Source organism: Oncorhynchus mykiss, chromosome 12 (genome assembly GCF_013265735.2).
Source record: "Oncorhynchus mykiss isolate Arlee chromosome 12, USDA_OmykA_1.1, whole genome shotgun sequence".
NCBI classification, from domain to species: Eukaryota; Metazoa; Chordata; class Actinopteri; order Salmoniformes; family Salmonidae; genus Oncorhynchus; species Oncorhynchus mykiss.
In genome coordinates, this window is record NC_048576.1 from 82,163,144 (window position 1) to 82,176,080 (window position 12,937).

Sequence of the window (12,937 nt, forward strand, 5' to 3'; positions counted from 1 at the left end):
TACCAACCTCGCCATGACACCGCCTACAAGTGTGATTAGGGGTTTCTATTGGATAATCAGTTTATGGTGCTTTCAAGACAACTGGGAACTCGGGGGAAAAACGAGGTCAAATAATAACACCAGTGATCTTCAGGTCGGAAAGTCGGAGCGCTAGAAAGATGCCAGAGTTTCAGAATGAGAATTCCGAGTTGCATGACTGTTCAAAAGTAGTTTCCCAATTGTATAGAGTTTATCAAATTGACGAATATATATATTTTGGTGCATTTTACCTCAGCTTAACTCTTTTCCTAACCTGCTGAGTAAATTACCCTAACCTGTTACGAAAAGTTAATTGTGACATAAACTATATCCCTTCCAGACAAAATCCCTAAACAGAGTCCACCACCCCTGTTACGCTGTTAAAACAGTTTAAAAAACATCTTTGCATATTTTCAGACTGGTGTGATTGGTAAGATGATTTCCACACTTTAATGGGTTGATTGTGGTCTATGAGCTAGCTAGCGTCACACCGCCGACATTTTCTTCGATGGGAGGAGAGTGATCCCCCACCCCTCTTTGTGGTTACAGCAGCAGTGTTGTTGAAGTCGGAGTCGGGTCAAAGCTAGCAGGGGACTCAATTCGAAAAGCAGGCTCACTTACCCGGATCATCAAATTCGAGCGAATGGCAAATTCAGACTATTGTCCGTAAGCTAATGTGTGTCTGTCTCGAAGCTACATTTAAGCTTTAAGGTTGCCTTCGTTGACCGACAGTAATAGCTATCACGCGGTACAACGCGCAACTAGCTAGCTAATGGCGTTACCTGGGCTAGTGTAGTAACGACTGTTTGCTAGCTAGCTAGTTTGACAGCCTTTGTCATTTGAACTGTTCAAATCTTCAATTCGGAAAGTCTAACGAGCCGTGGGGTATATTTTGTTCCAAGGAAACAGTTGTTTTGCTTTATATAGGTAAGGATTTGATATACGAGCTCGTTTAATTAGCTATGTCGCTCCACGGTAAGCGAAAAGAGATCTACAAATACGAAGCGCCATGGACGGTGTATGCAATGAACTGGAGCGTTCGTCCCGACAAACGATTTCGCCTGGCCCTTGGAAGTTTCGTTGAAGAATATAACAATAAGGTGAGTGAGAAGATGAACTGTATATTTTTGTTAACCAGTCCCAGTGTAGAATCAGAACTAATTAGTTGGGACCGCCGTGAATCCCACAATACTGTGATGTGGGCCACCCAGAACAGATCTTCGTTATAAACAGAACCCAGAACAGATCTTCACTTCTATGTTATAATAGTTCATCCCCAAAGAATGAACATGACCGAAAACTGAATAAAAACAGTATGACGTGTGTTTAAGCTAGTAGTATGTTCCTTATTAAATAGTACAGTCGTGGCCAAAGGTTTTGAGAATGACATAAATATTAATTTCCACAAAGTTTGCTGCTTCAGTGTCTTTAGATATTTTTGTTAGATGTTACTATGGAATACTGAAGTATAATTACAAGCATTTCATAAGTGTCAAAGGCTTTTATTGACAATTACATGAAGTTGATGCAATGAGTCAATATTTGCAGTGTTAACCCTTCTTTTTCAAGACCTCTGCAATCTGCCCTGGCATGCTGTCAATTAACTTCTGGGCCACATCCTGATTGATGGCAGCATATTCTTGCATAATCAATGCTTGGAGTTTGTCAGAATTTGTGGGTTTTTGTTTGTCCACCCGTCTCTTGAGGATTGACCACAAGTTCTCAATGCGATTAAGGTCTGGGGAGTTTCCTGGCCATGGACCCAGAATATCAATGTTTTGTTCCCCGAGCCACTTAGTTATCACTTTTTCCTTATGGCAAGGTGCTCCATCATGCTGGAAAAGGCATTGTTCGTCACCAAACTGTTCTTGGATGGTTGGGAGAAGTTGCTCTCGGAGGATGTGTTGGTACCATTCTTTATTCATAGCTGTGTTCTTAGGCAAAATTGTGAGTGAGCCCACTCCCTTGGCTGAGAAGCAACCCCACACATGAATGGTCTCAGGATGCTTTACTGTTGGCATGACACAGGACGGATGGTAGTGCTCACCTTGTCTTCTCCGGACAAGCTTTTTTCCAGATGCCCCAAAAAATCAGAAAGGGGATTCATCAGAGAAAATTACTTTACCCCAGTACTCAGCAGTCCAATCCCTTTACATTTTGCAGAATATCAGTCTGGCCCTGATGTTTTTCCTGGAGAGAAGTGGCTTCTTTGCTGCCCTTTTTGACACCGGGCCATCATCCAAATGTCTTCGCCTCACTGTGCGTGCAGATGCACTCACACCTGCCTGCTGCCTTTCCTGAGCAAGCTCTGTACTGGTGGTGCCCTGATCCCGCAGCTGAATCAACTTTAGGAGACAGTCCTGGCGCTTGCTGGACTTTCTTGGGCGCTCTGAAACCTTCTTAACAACAATTGAACCGCTCTCCTTGAAGTTCTTGATGATCCAATGGCAGATATAGGTGCATTCTTACTGGCAGCAATATCCTTGCCTGTGAAGCCCTTTTTGTGCAAAGCATTAATGACGGCATGTGTTTCCTTGCAGGTAAGCATGGTTGACAGAGGAAGAACAATGATTCCAAGCACCACCCTCCTTTTGAAGCTTCCAGTCTGTTATTAGAACTCAGTCAGCATGGCAGAGGGATCTCCAGCCTTATCCTCGTCAACACTCACACCTGTGTTAACGAGAGGATCACTGACATCATGTCAGCTGGTCCTTTTGTGGCAGGGCTGAAATGCAGTGGAAATGTTTTTGGGGGGTTCATTTATATGGCAAAGAGGGACTTTGCAATTAATTGCAATTCATCTGATCACTCTTCATAACATTCTGGAGTATAAACAAATTGCCATTATACAAACTGAGGCAGCAGACTTTGTGAAAATTAATATTTGTGTCATTCTCAAAACTTTTGGCCACGACTGTATATCGAGCTGTTTCTGATTTTAATTATTGTTGTTTCTCTTCAGGTGCAGATTGTTGGTCTGGAGGAGGAGAGTTCAGAGTTCATCTGCAGGAACACCTTTGACCACCCCTACCCCACCACCAAGATCATGTGGATCCCGGACAGCAAGGGTGTTTACCCAGACCTGCTTGCCACTAGCGGGGACTACCTGCGCATCTGGAGGGTATGCATGCACCCACAGCCTCCTTGATACTAAATCATTCGTAAACATAATAGATGTCATGTTGGGCGCTCCTTGGCCTGCACCCTCTTCTAACTATTGTGTCCCTCCTGCAGCATCTGAAGTTGCACTCTAGCTCAGTTACTTGCCCAGGAGGGACTCTTTTCTACGTAGTTGTATAGCATCTCATGGCTTGTTAACTCTTACCCCTTAGGTCAGTGAAACAGAGACGCGTTTGGAATGCTTGCTGAATAACAACAAGAACTCTGACTTCTGTGCCCCACTCACCTCGTTTGACTGGAATGAAGTGGATCCTAATCTACTGGGTAAGAGATGGGACATATGCATATAGTAGAGCTGGGACTATAAACCGAAAATGATTGACACCGACCAAATATCATGGACATTTTGCTGATCTCGTTCATTACAGCAAATAACCTATAGGTGCCCTAGTAGGGAAATGTGAAGTTTCAAATGAAAGAAGTTTGCTAATATGGGTGATTGTTAATACAACAATTGATAGTAGTAGTAGATTTAAGAGTAATATAAAAAATAACTGTGGTGCACATTAATGTTATAAACTTGTCGTTCAAGTTATCGTGATAATTTAGTCAATTTATTGTGAGATGAATGTTTGTCCATATTGCCCAGCTCTAGCATATAGTCTATTGGTTTGCTGTCAGTGTCTACAACGTGTGTCAGAGTAAGTAGCATATAACAGTTTAAATACAATCTCAAATAGCTGCCTGTCACTTTTAAAATCTGGGCATCGTCACATATTTCATCAAATAAATACTGGGTCTAAATGAATTGTTTACAACTGTTACCATGGACACAGCTCTGATATTCCCACAGCCGTGCATTACATTTTCTATTCTGTCAATGTTACAAGCCATGGCGCCACCAAAAATAGAACACAGCATCAAATGAATGGTGCTAAAGCGTGAAATGGGGGGTGTGTGATAGGCAGCCTTTGCAGGTCTGATCTGCTATGCATTTGTTATAATGTTTATACAGGTCATACTGGTAGTCTTTTCAACATTCTATTGAGCTGTGGCATAATGGAAATAGATGCCTGGGTATAAAAGAAGCCTGTCTCAAATGAGCGCTGGTGGTGTAGAGTGATTAATGCAAATAAACGTTGAAGTTTTACAGTATGTCTTGTTTGGTGAGTGTCTGCTTTTAATCCTGGTTCTGATCTGTCCATTACAGGCACCTCCAGCATTGACACCACCTGTACTATCTGGGGGTTGGAGACTGGCCAAGTGCTGGGCAGAGTCAACCTCGTATCCGGCCACGTCAAGACCCAGCTCATTGCTCATGACAAAGAGGTGTGTGAGGGCTGAGGGGGAATATAAACCTTGCCTTGAAGTTTAGTTTGCTTGTATGAATGAGTAAGTAAAGGCTAGTTTCCGTGAGCAGGGGCTAGAACCTGTTCAGGGAGCAGAACCGGAAAAGAATGACATTTTTTTGAGGAACGGAATTGAGAACGAAACTGGTCTCTAGTGTTCGTAACAGAATCCTTCATTCCACATCTTGAGAACCGATTAATAATGTTATTTTTTGTTCAAAAAATATTCCTAATGTCTAATATTATGTAATTCAGTGAAGTTACAACTCTAAAGGTATTCTAGTAATAGCCTAAACACATCCCAATTCACGTGATGTTTAGCGCTTCAAACCAAGCCCCCTCCATGTCCACCCCTCTCTCTCTCCTCACCCATGAAATTGTCTTATCCTGCGCCTGCACTTAAATGGCCAATTAAACATGTAAACAAATAGCTTACACATACACCGCAAGCTGCTCCATCCAAACTAATTTATGAAGCAAATTAATGAGCTAAATGTGAATACAGTTTATTTTACAGCCTAAACATTTTACCAAAAGGAGCAATATGAACCGTTACTTTTTTGGGGTTCCAACCAGTTCAGAATTTTATTATGCTGGTCGGATAACTGGAACAAAACAAATAGGGGTTCTGGTCAGAACAGAACGATTGGAAAATAATTTTGTTTCCAACCCCTGGTCCTGAGGTCATGAAGTCTGAATGTGTGTCCGTGGGTATACCAGTGTAATAACTGTATGTTGGTGGTGTTCTCTGTGTCTGTAGGTGTATGACATCGCATTCAGCCGCGCAGGCGGTGGTCGGGACATGTTTGCGTCGGTCGGAGCGGACGGCTCAGTACGCATGTTTGACCTGCGGCACCTAGAACACAGCACCATCATCTATGAAGATCCCCAGCACCACCCCCTACTGCGCCTCTGCTGGAACAAACAGGACCCCAACTACCTGGCCACCATGGCTATGGACGGCATGGAGGTCAGTCTATTTTACTGTCTCATTCCTCTTTCAGTTTGGTATTGTCTATTCTCTCTTTGTTGCTCCCTCTCCTTATCCCTATCTAATGTGTTATCTCTCTCCTGTGCTGTGTGTCTCAGGTTGTGATTCTGGACGTGCGTGTTCCCTGCACGCCGGTGGCCCGCCTCAACAACCACCGGGCCTGTGTCAACGGCATCGCCTGGGCTCCCCACTCCTCCTGTCACATCTGCACTGCAGGTAAGGCACAAACAGCTTCTTCACCAGTTCACCTTTCCTCAGACCCCATTCTAAGTCTTCTCACCTTCTCCCTTCAGCGTAATAATAATGTTTTTCCTCAGCCGACGACCACCAGGCGCTGATATGGGACATCCAGCAGATGCCCAGGGCCATTGAGGACCCTATTCTGGCCTACACAGCCGAGGGGGAGATCAACAACGTCCAGTGGGCCTCCACCCAGCCTGACTGGATCGCCATCGGCTACAACAACTGCCTAGAGATCCTGCGGGTCTAAAGCCAACCTTCACCTCAGGTGTGGATGTGGAGGATGAGGACAATGTGTGGATTCAGAACTTGGACATGTTTTTTTGAGTGGAAGTAAATCTTGCAGGACTGCCTCAAACCACTACTCTGTCCTGGCTGATTGATGTACGTATGGGAGGCGGTGAGAACTTTGTCCCACTCCACAATGTCCTGGTTTACTCTGTTTTTGATAGAACTAATCCCTGTGTCAAAAGGAGTATGTTGTCGTCTTTATTTATTGTTTTGGTAATCATCAGTGTCTGTACAGCACCAAAATGCATCAGTGGGTTCAACAATTCTAGATGGTCAATTCATTATGGAGTGAAACAGTGCAGTTCCAACTGAAGACTGCCTCTTGAGTGTGTTTAACCTGTTGTTTTAGCTTGCTATATGACATAACAACATATTTAGGGTCAGGAAACTGGATTTAAAATGACACTCACTGTCAGAAAATGTCATTTAGGGTCATCTGGGTGTCTTTCTGAACTGGTTTGAATTCAGTTGTAGACTTCTGACTTCTTTTTTTTTTTTTACATGGTTTGCTGGTACCAGATCACTTCCATGATTATACTGTGATAATCTGACATATAGTGAAGTGACATGGTTCAATACCACAGGAAGTTGGTGGTACTTTAATTGGGGAGAACAGGCTCGTTTTAACGACTGGAGCGGAAAGGGTGGAATGGTATCAAATACATATAACACATGGTTTACAGGTGTTTGATGCCATGCCATTTGCTTCGTTCCAGCCATTATTGTGAGCTGTCCTCCCCTCAGCAGCCTCCTGTGTTCAACACACAGTTGCATGTCTCACAGTTTGGATACTTTGCCATCAGCCCCTTTGGACTAGACCAGAACCTACCAAAAACAAGCTTCATAATGTTTTCTTCATTTTGAGTAGAGTTGCTTGGAACAACTGCAGTTCCTATTCAAGACTGTGTGAAACAAATACGTTTACTTAGCCTAGTACTGAAGGAGAGTGAAACCTTTTTCTCATCTCGCTCTCCCTATCTTTTTATTGTTCTCTGTACTCGAAGGTCAACCCCCCTTTTTGCATGTTTGTACAAGGGGAAATGTACATTCTTATAAATATATGAACCAAGATATTGATAAGGCAATACATGTAGTAGCTTTTTTTCACAAAAGTTTATTACCAAATTTGCTCTAATAAATATTCCTTCATGTGTTTTTGTAGTTGTCAGTGTTATTTGCATCACTGAATACACACTGATAGGTCAGGATGTCATGATTTATTTTGGTGGTCATAACATCACTTCAATGTGCAGATGCCAATGTATTGCAGTGAGCAGGTATAGTTCTGTCAGCTCCTAACATTACATTTCTCTCTGCAGTGTTCTTAAAGGTCCAATACAGCTGTTTTGATCTCAACATTAAATCATTTCTGGGTAACAGTTAAAATTGTCAAAAAGAGCCATTTCTGTTATGTAGGGGAAAACTGTCCGGTTGGCATTTATTGTCATGAATGTTGCACTAGAGGCAGTTCTACAGAGTTGCCACTTAGTCATAACATCTCATTTTAAACCTAATCTTAACCACACTGCTAACCCTAAAGCCTAACCTTAAATTAAGACCAAAAAGCTCATTTAGTTTTTTTTTTTTTTTTTTTTTTACGATATAACCAATTTTGACTTTGCAACTAGCTCAGTTCTGCCTCCAGGGCAAGATTCATGACAATAAATGTCAACCTGCTGAAAACTAGCTGTTATTGGCAGAGAAGTTGGGAACTCTCTTATTAGTCAATTAACTAATTTACTCCCTGGTGATGTCACCAGGCAGGCCAAAACTCCATCCCACCAACATTTCTCACTCATTTTCACAATTTCAGTATTAGTGTATTTGGCTATTTCAGCTACACCCGTTACTGACAGGAGTATAAGATCTAGCAGACAACCATGCGATCTCCATAGACAAACATTGGCAGTAAAATGGCCTTACTGAAGAGCTCAGTTTGTCAGATTTCTGCCCTGCTAGAGCTACCCCGGTCAACTGTAATGCTGTTATTGTGAAGTGGAAACATCTAGGAGCAACAACCGCTGAGTGGTGAAAATCATCTGTCCTCGGTTGCAACACTCACTACCGAGTTTCAAACTGCCTCAGGAAGCAACGTCAGCACAATAACTTCATCGGGAGTTTCATGAAATAGGTATCTGTGGCAGAGCAGCCGCACACAAGCCTAAGATCATCATATGCAATGCCAAGCGCCGGCTAGAGTGATGTAAAGCTCGCTGCCATTGAACTCTGAAGCAGTAGAAACGCGTCAGTCCGACGGACAAATCTGGGTTTGGTGGATGCCAGGAGAACGCTACCTGCCCTAATGCATAGTGCCAACTGTAAAGTTTGGAGGAGGAGGAATAATGGTCTGGGGCTGTTTTTCATGGTTCGGGCTAAGCCCCTTAGCTCCAGTGAAGGGAAATCTGAACTCTACAGCATACAATGACATTCTAGAAGATTATATGTTTCCAACATTGTGGCAACAGTTTGGGGAAGGCCCTTTCCTGTTTCAGCATGACAATGACCCCATGCATAAAACGAGGTCCATACAGAAATGGTTTGTCGAGATCATGTGGAAGAAGAATTTGACTAGCCTACACAGAGCCCTGACCTCAACCCCATCAAACATCTTTGGGATGAACTGGGCCTTTAACATGGCCCAACTGAATGAATCCCTGGTTTTAAAATATGGTTTATAAATTGATGTCTATGAATTCCACAAAAGTAAGCCCAACTGAAGAATAGTAAATGGTGAAAACCACTTAAGTCCAAGCCCTCAACCAAAAATAAACAACTTGTCAGTAGTTGAAGTTTCTGTATTATTTGTTATAAATAATCTTTAATCTAAAAAAGATTCATAAGAATTATGATTTTGTGCTTCAAGAAACCTTTACAGAACAATAAAGGCTTAAAAAACAGAGTTACATTCTCCTGAAACTGTCAAAAACATCTTGACACTGGGATTCTGGGAAAATGACACCAGTGACATCCCAGTGACATCACTTGATTGTCAGATTCCATCCACATCACTTCCTCCCAGGTGGGCATCAAACATGCAATAATTTTGGCACCTTGAGTCATTGCACACATTTGGGCCAGGATTCAATCTGATTGCAGATTTGGACAATGCACCACTTGAGCGTAATTTCCGATTGAGCCGACATAGGCAGCGTTTACCTTTAATGTGGTCTCTTCAAAAGCGGGAACATTGTCTTGTAGAATCAGATTGAATCCCGACCTTCCAAAAGGGTGATGTTAAACATGTGACCATGTCACTTACTCAAACATAGTCAACAAACACTGCGCGTACACACACACACACACACACACACACACACACACACACACACACACACACACACACACACACACACACACACACACACACACACCTGCAAAAGAGATGATGCATCCTTGGTGTAACAACAGTCCTGTGAAACAGAACAGATATATAGACATACACAAACATGATGACCCAAGCAAAGCAGTAATGGCTGTATAAATGAAAGGTGTTTATAATGCTTCACAAGTGCTACATAACCACAGCATAAAAGAGATGAGAAAACGGTCTGCTTTTTTCCCATGTCAATTATCTGTTCTCATGACCCCTGACAATGTTGACTCAATAATGAGACATGTCACTTCATGTTAACAAATATTGCTTTCCATTAAGTCATATGATTGGTAGAACATGAGAGTAGAATTAGTGTGTTCAAAATGGCCACTTTTACAGTAGTCATTCCTACCATACAGACATAAACAGTATTTAGATGGCATTTATACCATCTCTTTATATCATCTGTTGATAATATGTTACACCAACATAGCAATAGTGTGAAAGAAATACATGTGTGCGTTCATAACTATTAGGTTTCCAGATTGACGGTAAGATCCTCATGATACTATAAAAATACGTTTCAGTTCAACCGTTTCAGTTCAACCTACCTGAATGTGCAGTTCCTCTACAGTGTAAACATACAGTACACACAGTTATATGTATCTCCCAACAAAAAGGACCATGGCATAAAAGGACCATCACTTAACAAAAGGAAAAGGAGAGAGGAATGACAATACTACAGCTTTGAGATCCAGGGAAAAGGGGGCTTGGGGTTATTGTTAGTGTCCGTGTGACGCGTGTGTACGTGTGCTTCTAGTCAGCCCAGTTTCATATCAGATCTCCATAGGCAGTGCCAGGCCCCCAGGCTTTGTGGGGTCTGGGTTGCAGAAATCCTAAACCCCCTCTCAATAATGCCCTAGACCCTGATAGAGAGGAGAGGTTGTTTGTCGCACAGGACCAGAGGTGCCTCAGCCCCGGGCACTGTGAGTCAGTGAAAGGGGGCCCTCCATAGAACCTCCTCTCAGCTACGTGGAAGGCAACCCACGTTGATCAGCAGCATCTTACAGGTTAGGGGGTTGGGTGGGGATTGGAGAGGAGGAATGAGAGAGGGGACGATTAGAGAAGTGACTCTGCCAACATATGATTGTCCTCCTGTGGTGGTGCAGGGGGTGCTAGGAGTGAGGGATGATCAGGTTAAAGGTTAAAGGTCAGAGGGTTTTAGCTGCCTGGCAGGATGGGGTCAGAAACGTGCCTCTGAATCTCCTGCCCCTCTGTGGAGGTCTCCAGGTTGTCAGGGAGGGAGGGGAAACGCAGGCTGCCACACAGCAGTCCAGAGGGCCCCAGGGTTTGGCAGGAGACATGGGGGGGGCTGAGGCCCATGGAGGACCCTGGAAGGGGCTCTGTCTCAGGGGACATGGACATGGTGTCATCAGAGGCCACCGTGAGGTGGATTCCACTGGACAGGGAGTCCTTGGACTTGTGCTTGTCTGAGTCCGGGCTCTGCAAAGAAAGAAACAGGGGGTAGAGAGGTGAAGCACAAAAGCGATTCAGTAACTCAGTATACTGGACAACCTTTAATACCAATACCTCGCTCTCACTCATTTTATCAGCCCACTGTTTCACAATATCATATAGCTCTTCGAGGACAGAGCATTGTAGCAAGCAAAAACGGATATATACTGTACTATCTGTACACTATACCAGTACCCACCTGCATTGGCGAAAGCATGCTGTCAATCTTGATTGGGGGCATGGAGGGGACAGTGTGGATGATGGGGGCTGCTGTGCTGTACAGGGTGGTGGGGTGAGCAGGGTGAGGGCTGGGCAACACAGTGCTGTAGGCCGGGGGCACTGGGGTTATCTGCCTTTGGAGCAGCTGCAGGATCACGTGGATGTCTGCAGTCATCCGAGTCTCCAGTCTGGGCAGGGTGGGAGAGGAATAGATGAATAAAGTCAATAATTTCTTCCTCTGTGATCTCTCTCAATCATTTCTTGGTCTTCCTCCATTATTTATTTTGGCTTCTTCTCCAATTATTATCTTCCTTTACCTTTCTGTAAATCCTCTCCTCTCCTCTCCTCTCCTCTCCTCTCCTCTCCTCTCCTCACAGTTCCTTTCTAAAGATCCCCTTAGCTGTGCCCTCGTCACTTTTCCTCTCCTTTCCTGTCATCCCTTTTCCCCTCCCCTCCTCTCCTTTCCTGTCATCCCTTTTCCCCTCCTCTCCTTTCCTGTCATCCCTTTTCCCCTCCTCTCCTTTCCTGTCATCCCTTTTCCCCTCCTCTCCTTTCCTGTCATCCCTTTTCCCCTCCCCTCCTTTCCTGTCATCCCTTTTCCCCTCCTCTCCTTTCCTGTCATCCCTTTTCCCCTCCTCTCCTTTCCTGTCATCCCTTTTCCCCTCCTCTCCTTGCCTGTTATCCCTTTTCCCCTCCCCTTCTCTCCTCTCCTCACTTTTCCTCTCTTCTCTCATCTCCTCTATACCTGTGGAGCTGGGACTGTAGCAGCTCCACTCTGGACTCCAGTTCATTGGGCCTGTCCTCTGCACAGGGAGGAGAGTGGTAGGTGCCCCTGACTGAGGAGCAGCGCCGCTGGGGATCTGACAACTGACTGGTCCTCCGGTCAGGCCAATACCCATACACCCCTGGGCCTGGCATGTTGATGGGGGCTGCAGCTGGGATGAAAGAGCAGAGATGCCTGTGGGAATGCTTTGATGCAGGTTATAACATAGTACAGTCCACTGATCTTAGTTAGTTCATGCGTAATACTGAGATACTCCATATCTCAGTCTCTCTTTACCTGTGTATTGGTGACTTCCTCGGTCCAGGGGCGGCCCCATGCCGGCTGAGGGTCCACTGGGAGGCAGCAGGCTGATCACAGCAGGGGGGTAGTCATCGGTGTCGTCCACAGAGGGGTACAGCTCTGCTTTGCTATGTCCCAGGGGCTTCATCTCATCGTCACTGGACTGAGAGCAGGCGCTGGCGCTGCTACACATGCCCTCCCAGTGGGAGCTTGTGTCCGGGCCGCTGTGGTTCCCCAAAGGACACGACTGGTCTGGAAATGAGTCCTCACGGTCCATGCCGTCTACACACAACCAGGACAGGTACAATGTTCACCACAACTTTAGACATATCATTGATTGTAACACTACTTTAACTTTTAACAATGTATAAGAAATCCACGACTTCATAATGAGCAGAACCACACACACTCACCAGGCCGGTTTCTCGTGCGTCGTGGACGCGGCCGTCGGTATCCACATTCAGAATCCTCACTGGGAGGTGCCTGGTTCATTCTATCTACCTAATACACATCAGCTTCAGTAACTCAACAAAAAGCAACTCACACTTTACAACACATTACACACACATCATCAATCATCAGATTTATACACACTAAATATTCAAGAAGTAATGCTTTTGCATTAGTTTGTCTAACTAAAACTCATTGACCTTGTGCTAAACTCTCTTTATGACTAAGGGCTGGTTTCCCAGACACAGACTAAGACTAGTCCTGGGCTAAAGAGCCCTTTCAAAGGAGATTCTCCATTGAGAATGATTTTTAGTCCAAGGCTACAAACACCTCTGTGTCCAGGAAACCGGCCCAACATGAACAGTACC

The 12,937-nt window shown here is 44.4% G+C and overlaps 2 protein-coding genes across 3 annotated transcripts in view; one reads left to right on the forward strand and one right to left on the reverse strand.

Annotated features, from left to right (window-relative positions):
- Positions 1-143: 143 nt before the first annotated feature.
- On the forward strand, positions 144-7,162 carry LOC110538639 (DDB1- and CUL4-associated factor 7). The gene is made up of 7 exons (XM_021625579.2): positions 144-1,118; positions 2,981-3,139; positions 3,351-3,462; positions 4,349-4,467; positions 5,248-5,457; positions 5,577-5,694; positions 5,796-7,162. The coding sequence occupies exons 1-7, from the start codon at positions 981-983 to the stop codon at positions 5,966-5,968; spliced, it is 1,029 nt and encodes a 342-aa protein (XP_021481254.1). The 5' UTR covers positions 144-980; the 3' UTR covers positions 5,969-7,162.
- A 1,626-nt stretch (positions 7,163-8,788) lies between these two features.
- Positions 8,789-12,937, reverse strand: part of LOC118936242 (potassium voltage-gated channel subfamily H member 6-like) — a 40,309-nt gene continuing 36,160 nt past the window's right edge. For both annotated transcript variants that reach the window (XM_036938791.1, XM_036938790.1), the window contains 5 exons: positions 12,533-12,620; positions 12,117-12,401; positions 11,802-11,991; positions 11,037-11,244; positions 8,789-10,825 (listed from right to left, as the gene is read on the reverse strand). In XM_036938791.1, the coding sequence (XP_036794686.1) occupies positions 10,544-10,825; positions 11,037-11,244; positions 11,802-11,991; positions 12,117-12,401; positions 12,533-12,620 (1,053 nt within the window). In that variant the 3' untranslated portion in view covers positions 8,789-10,543. The remainder of the gene's footprint in view (positions 10,826-11,036; positions 11,245-11,801; positions 11,992-12,116; positions 12,402-12,532; positions 12,621-12,937) is intronic.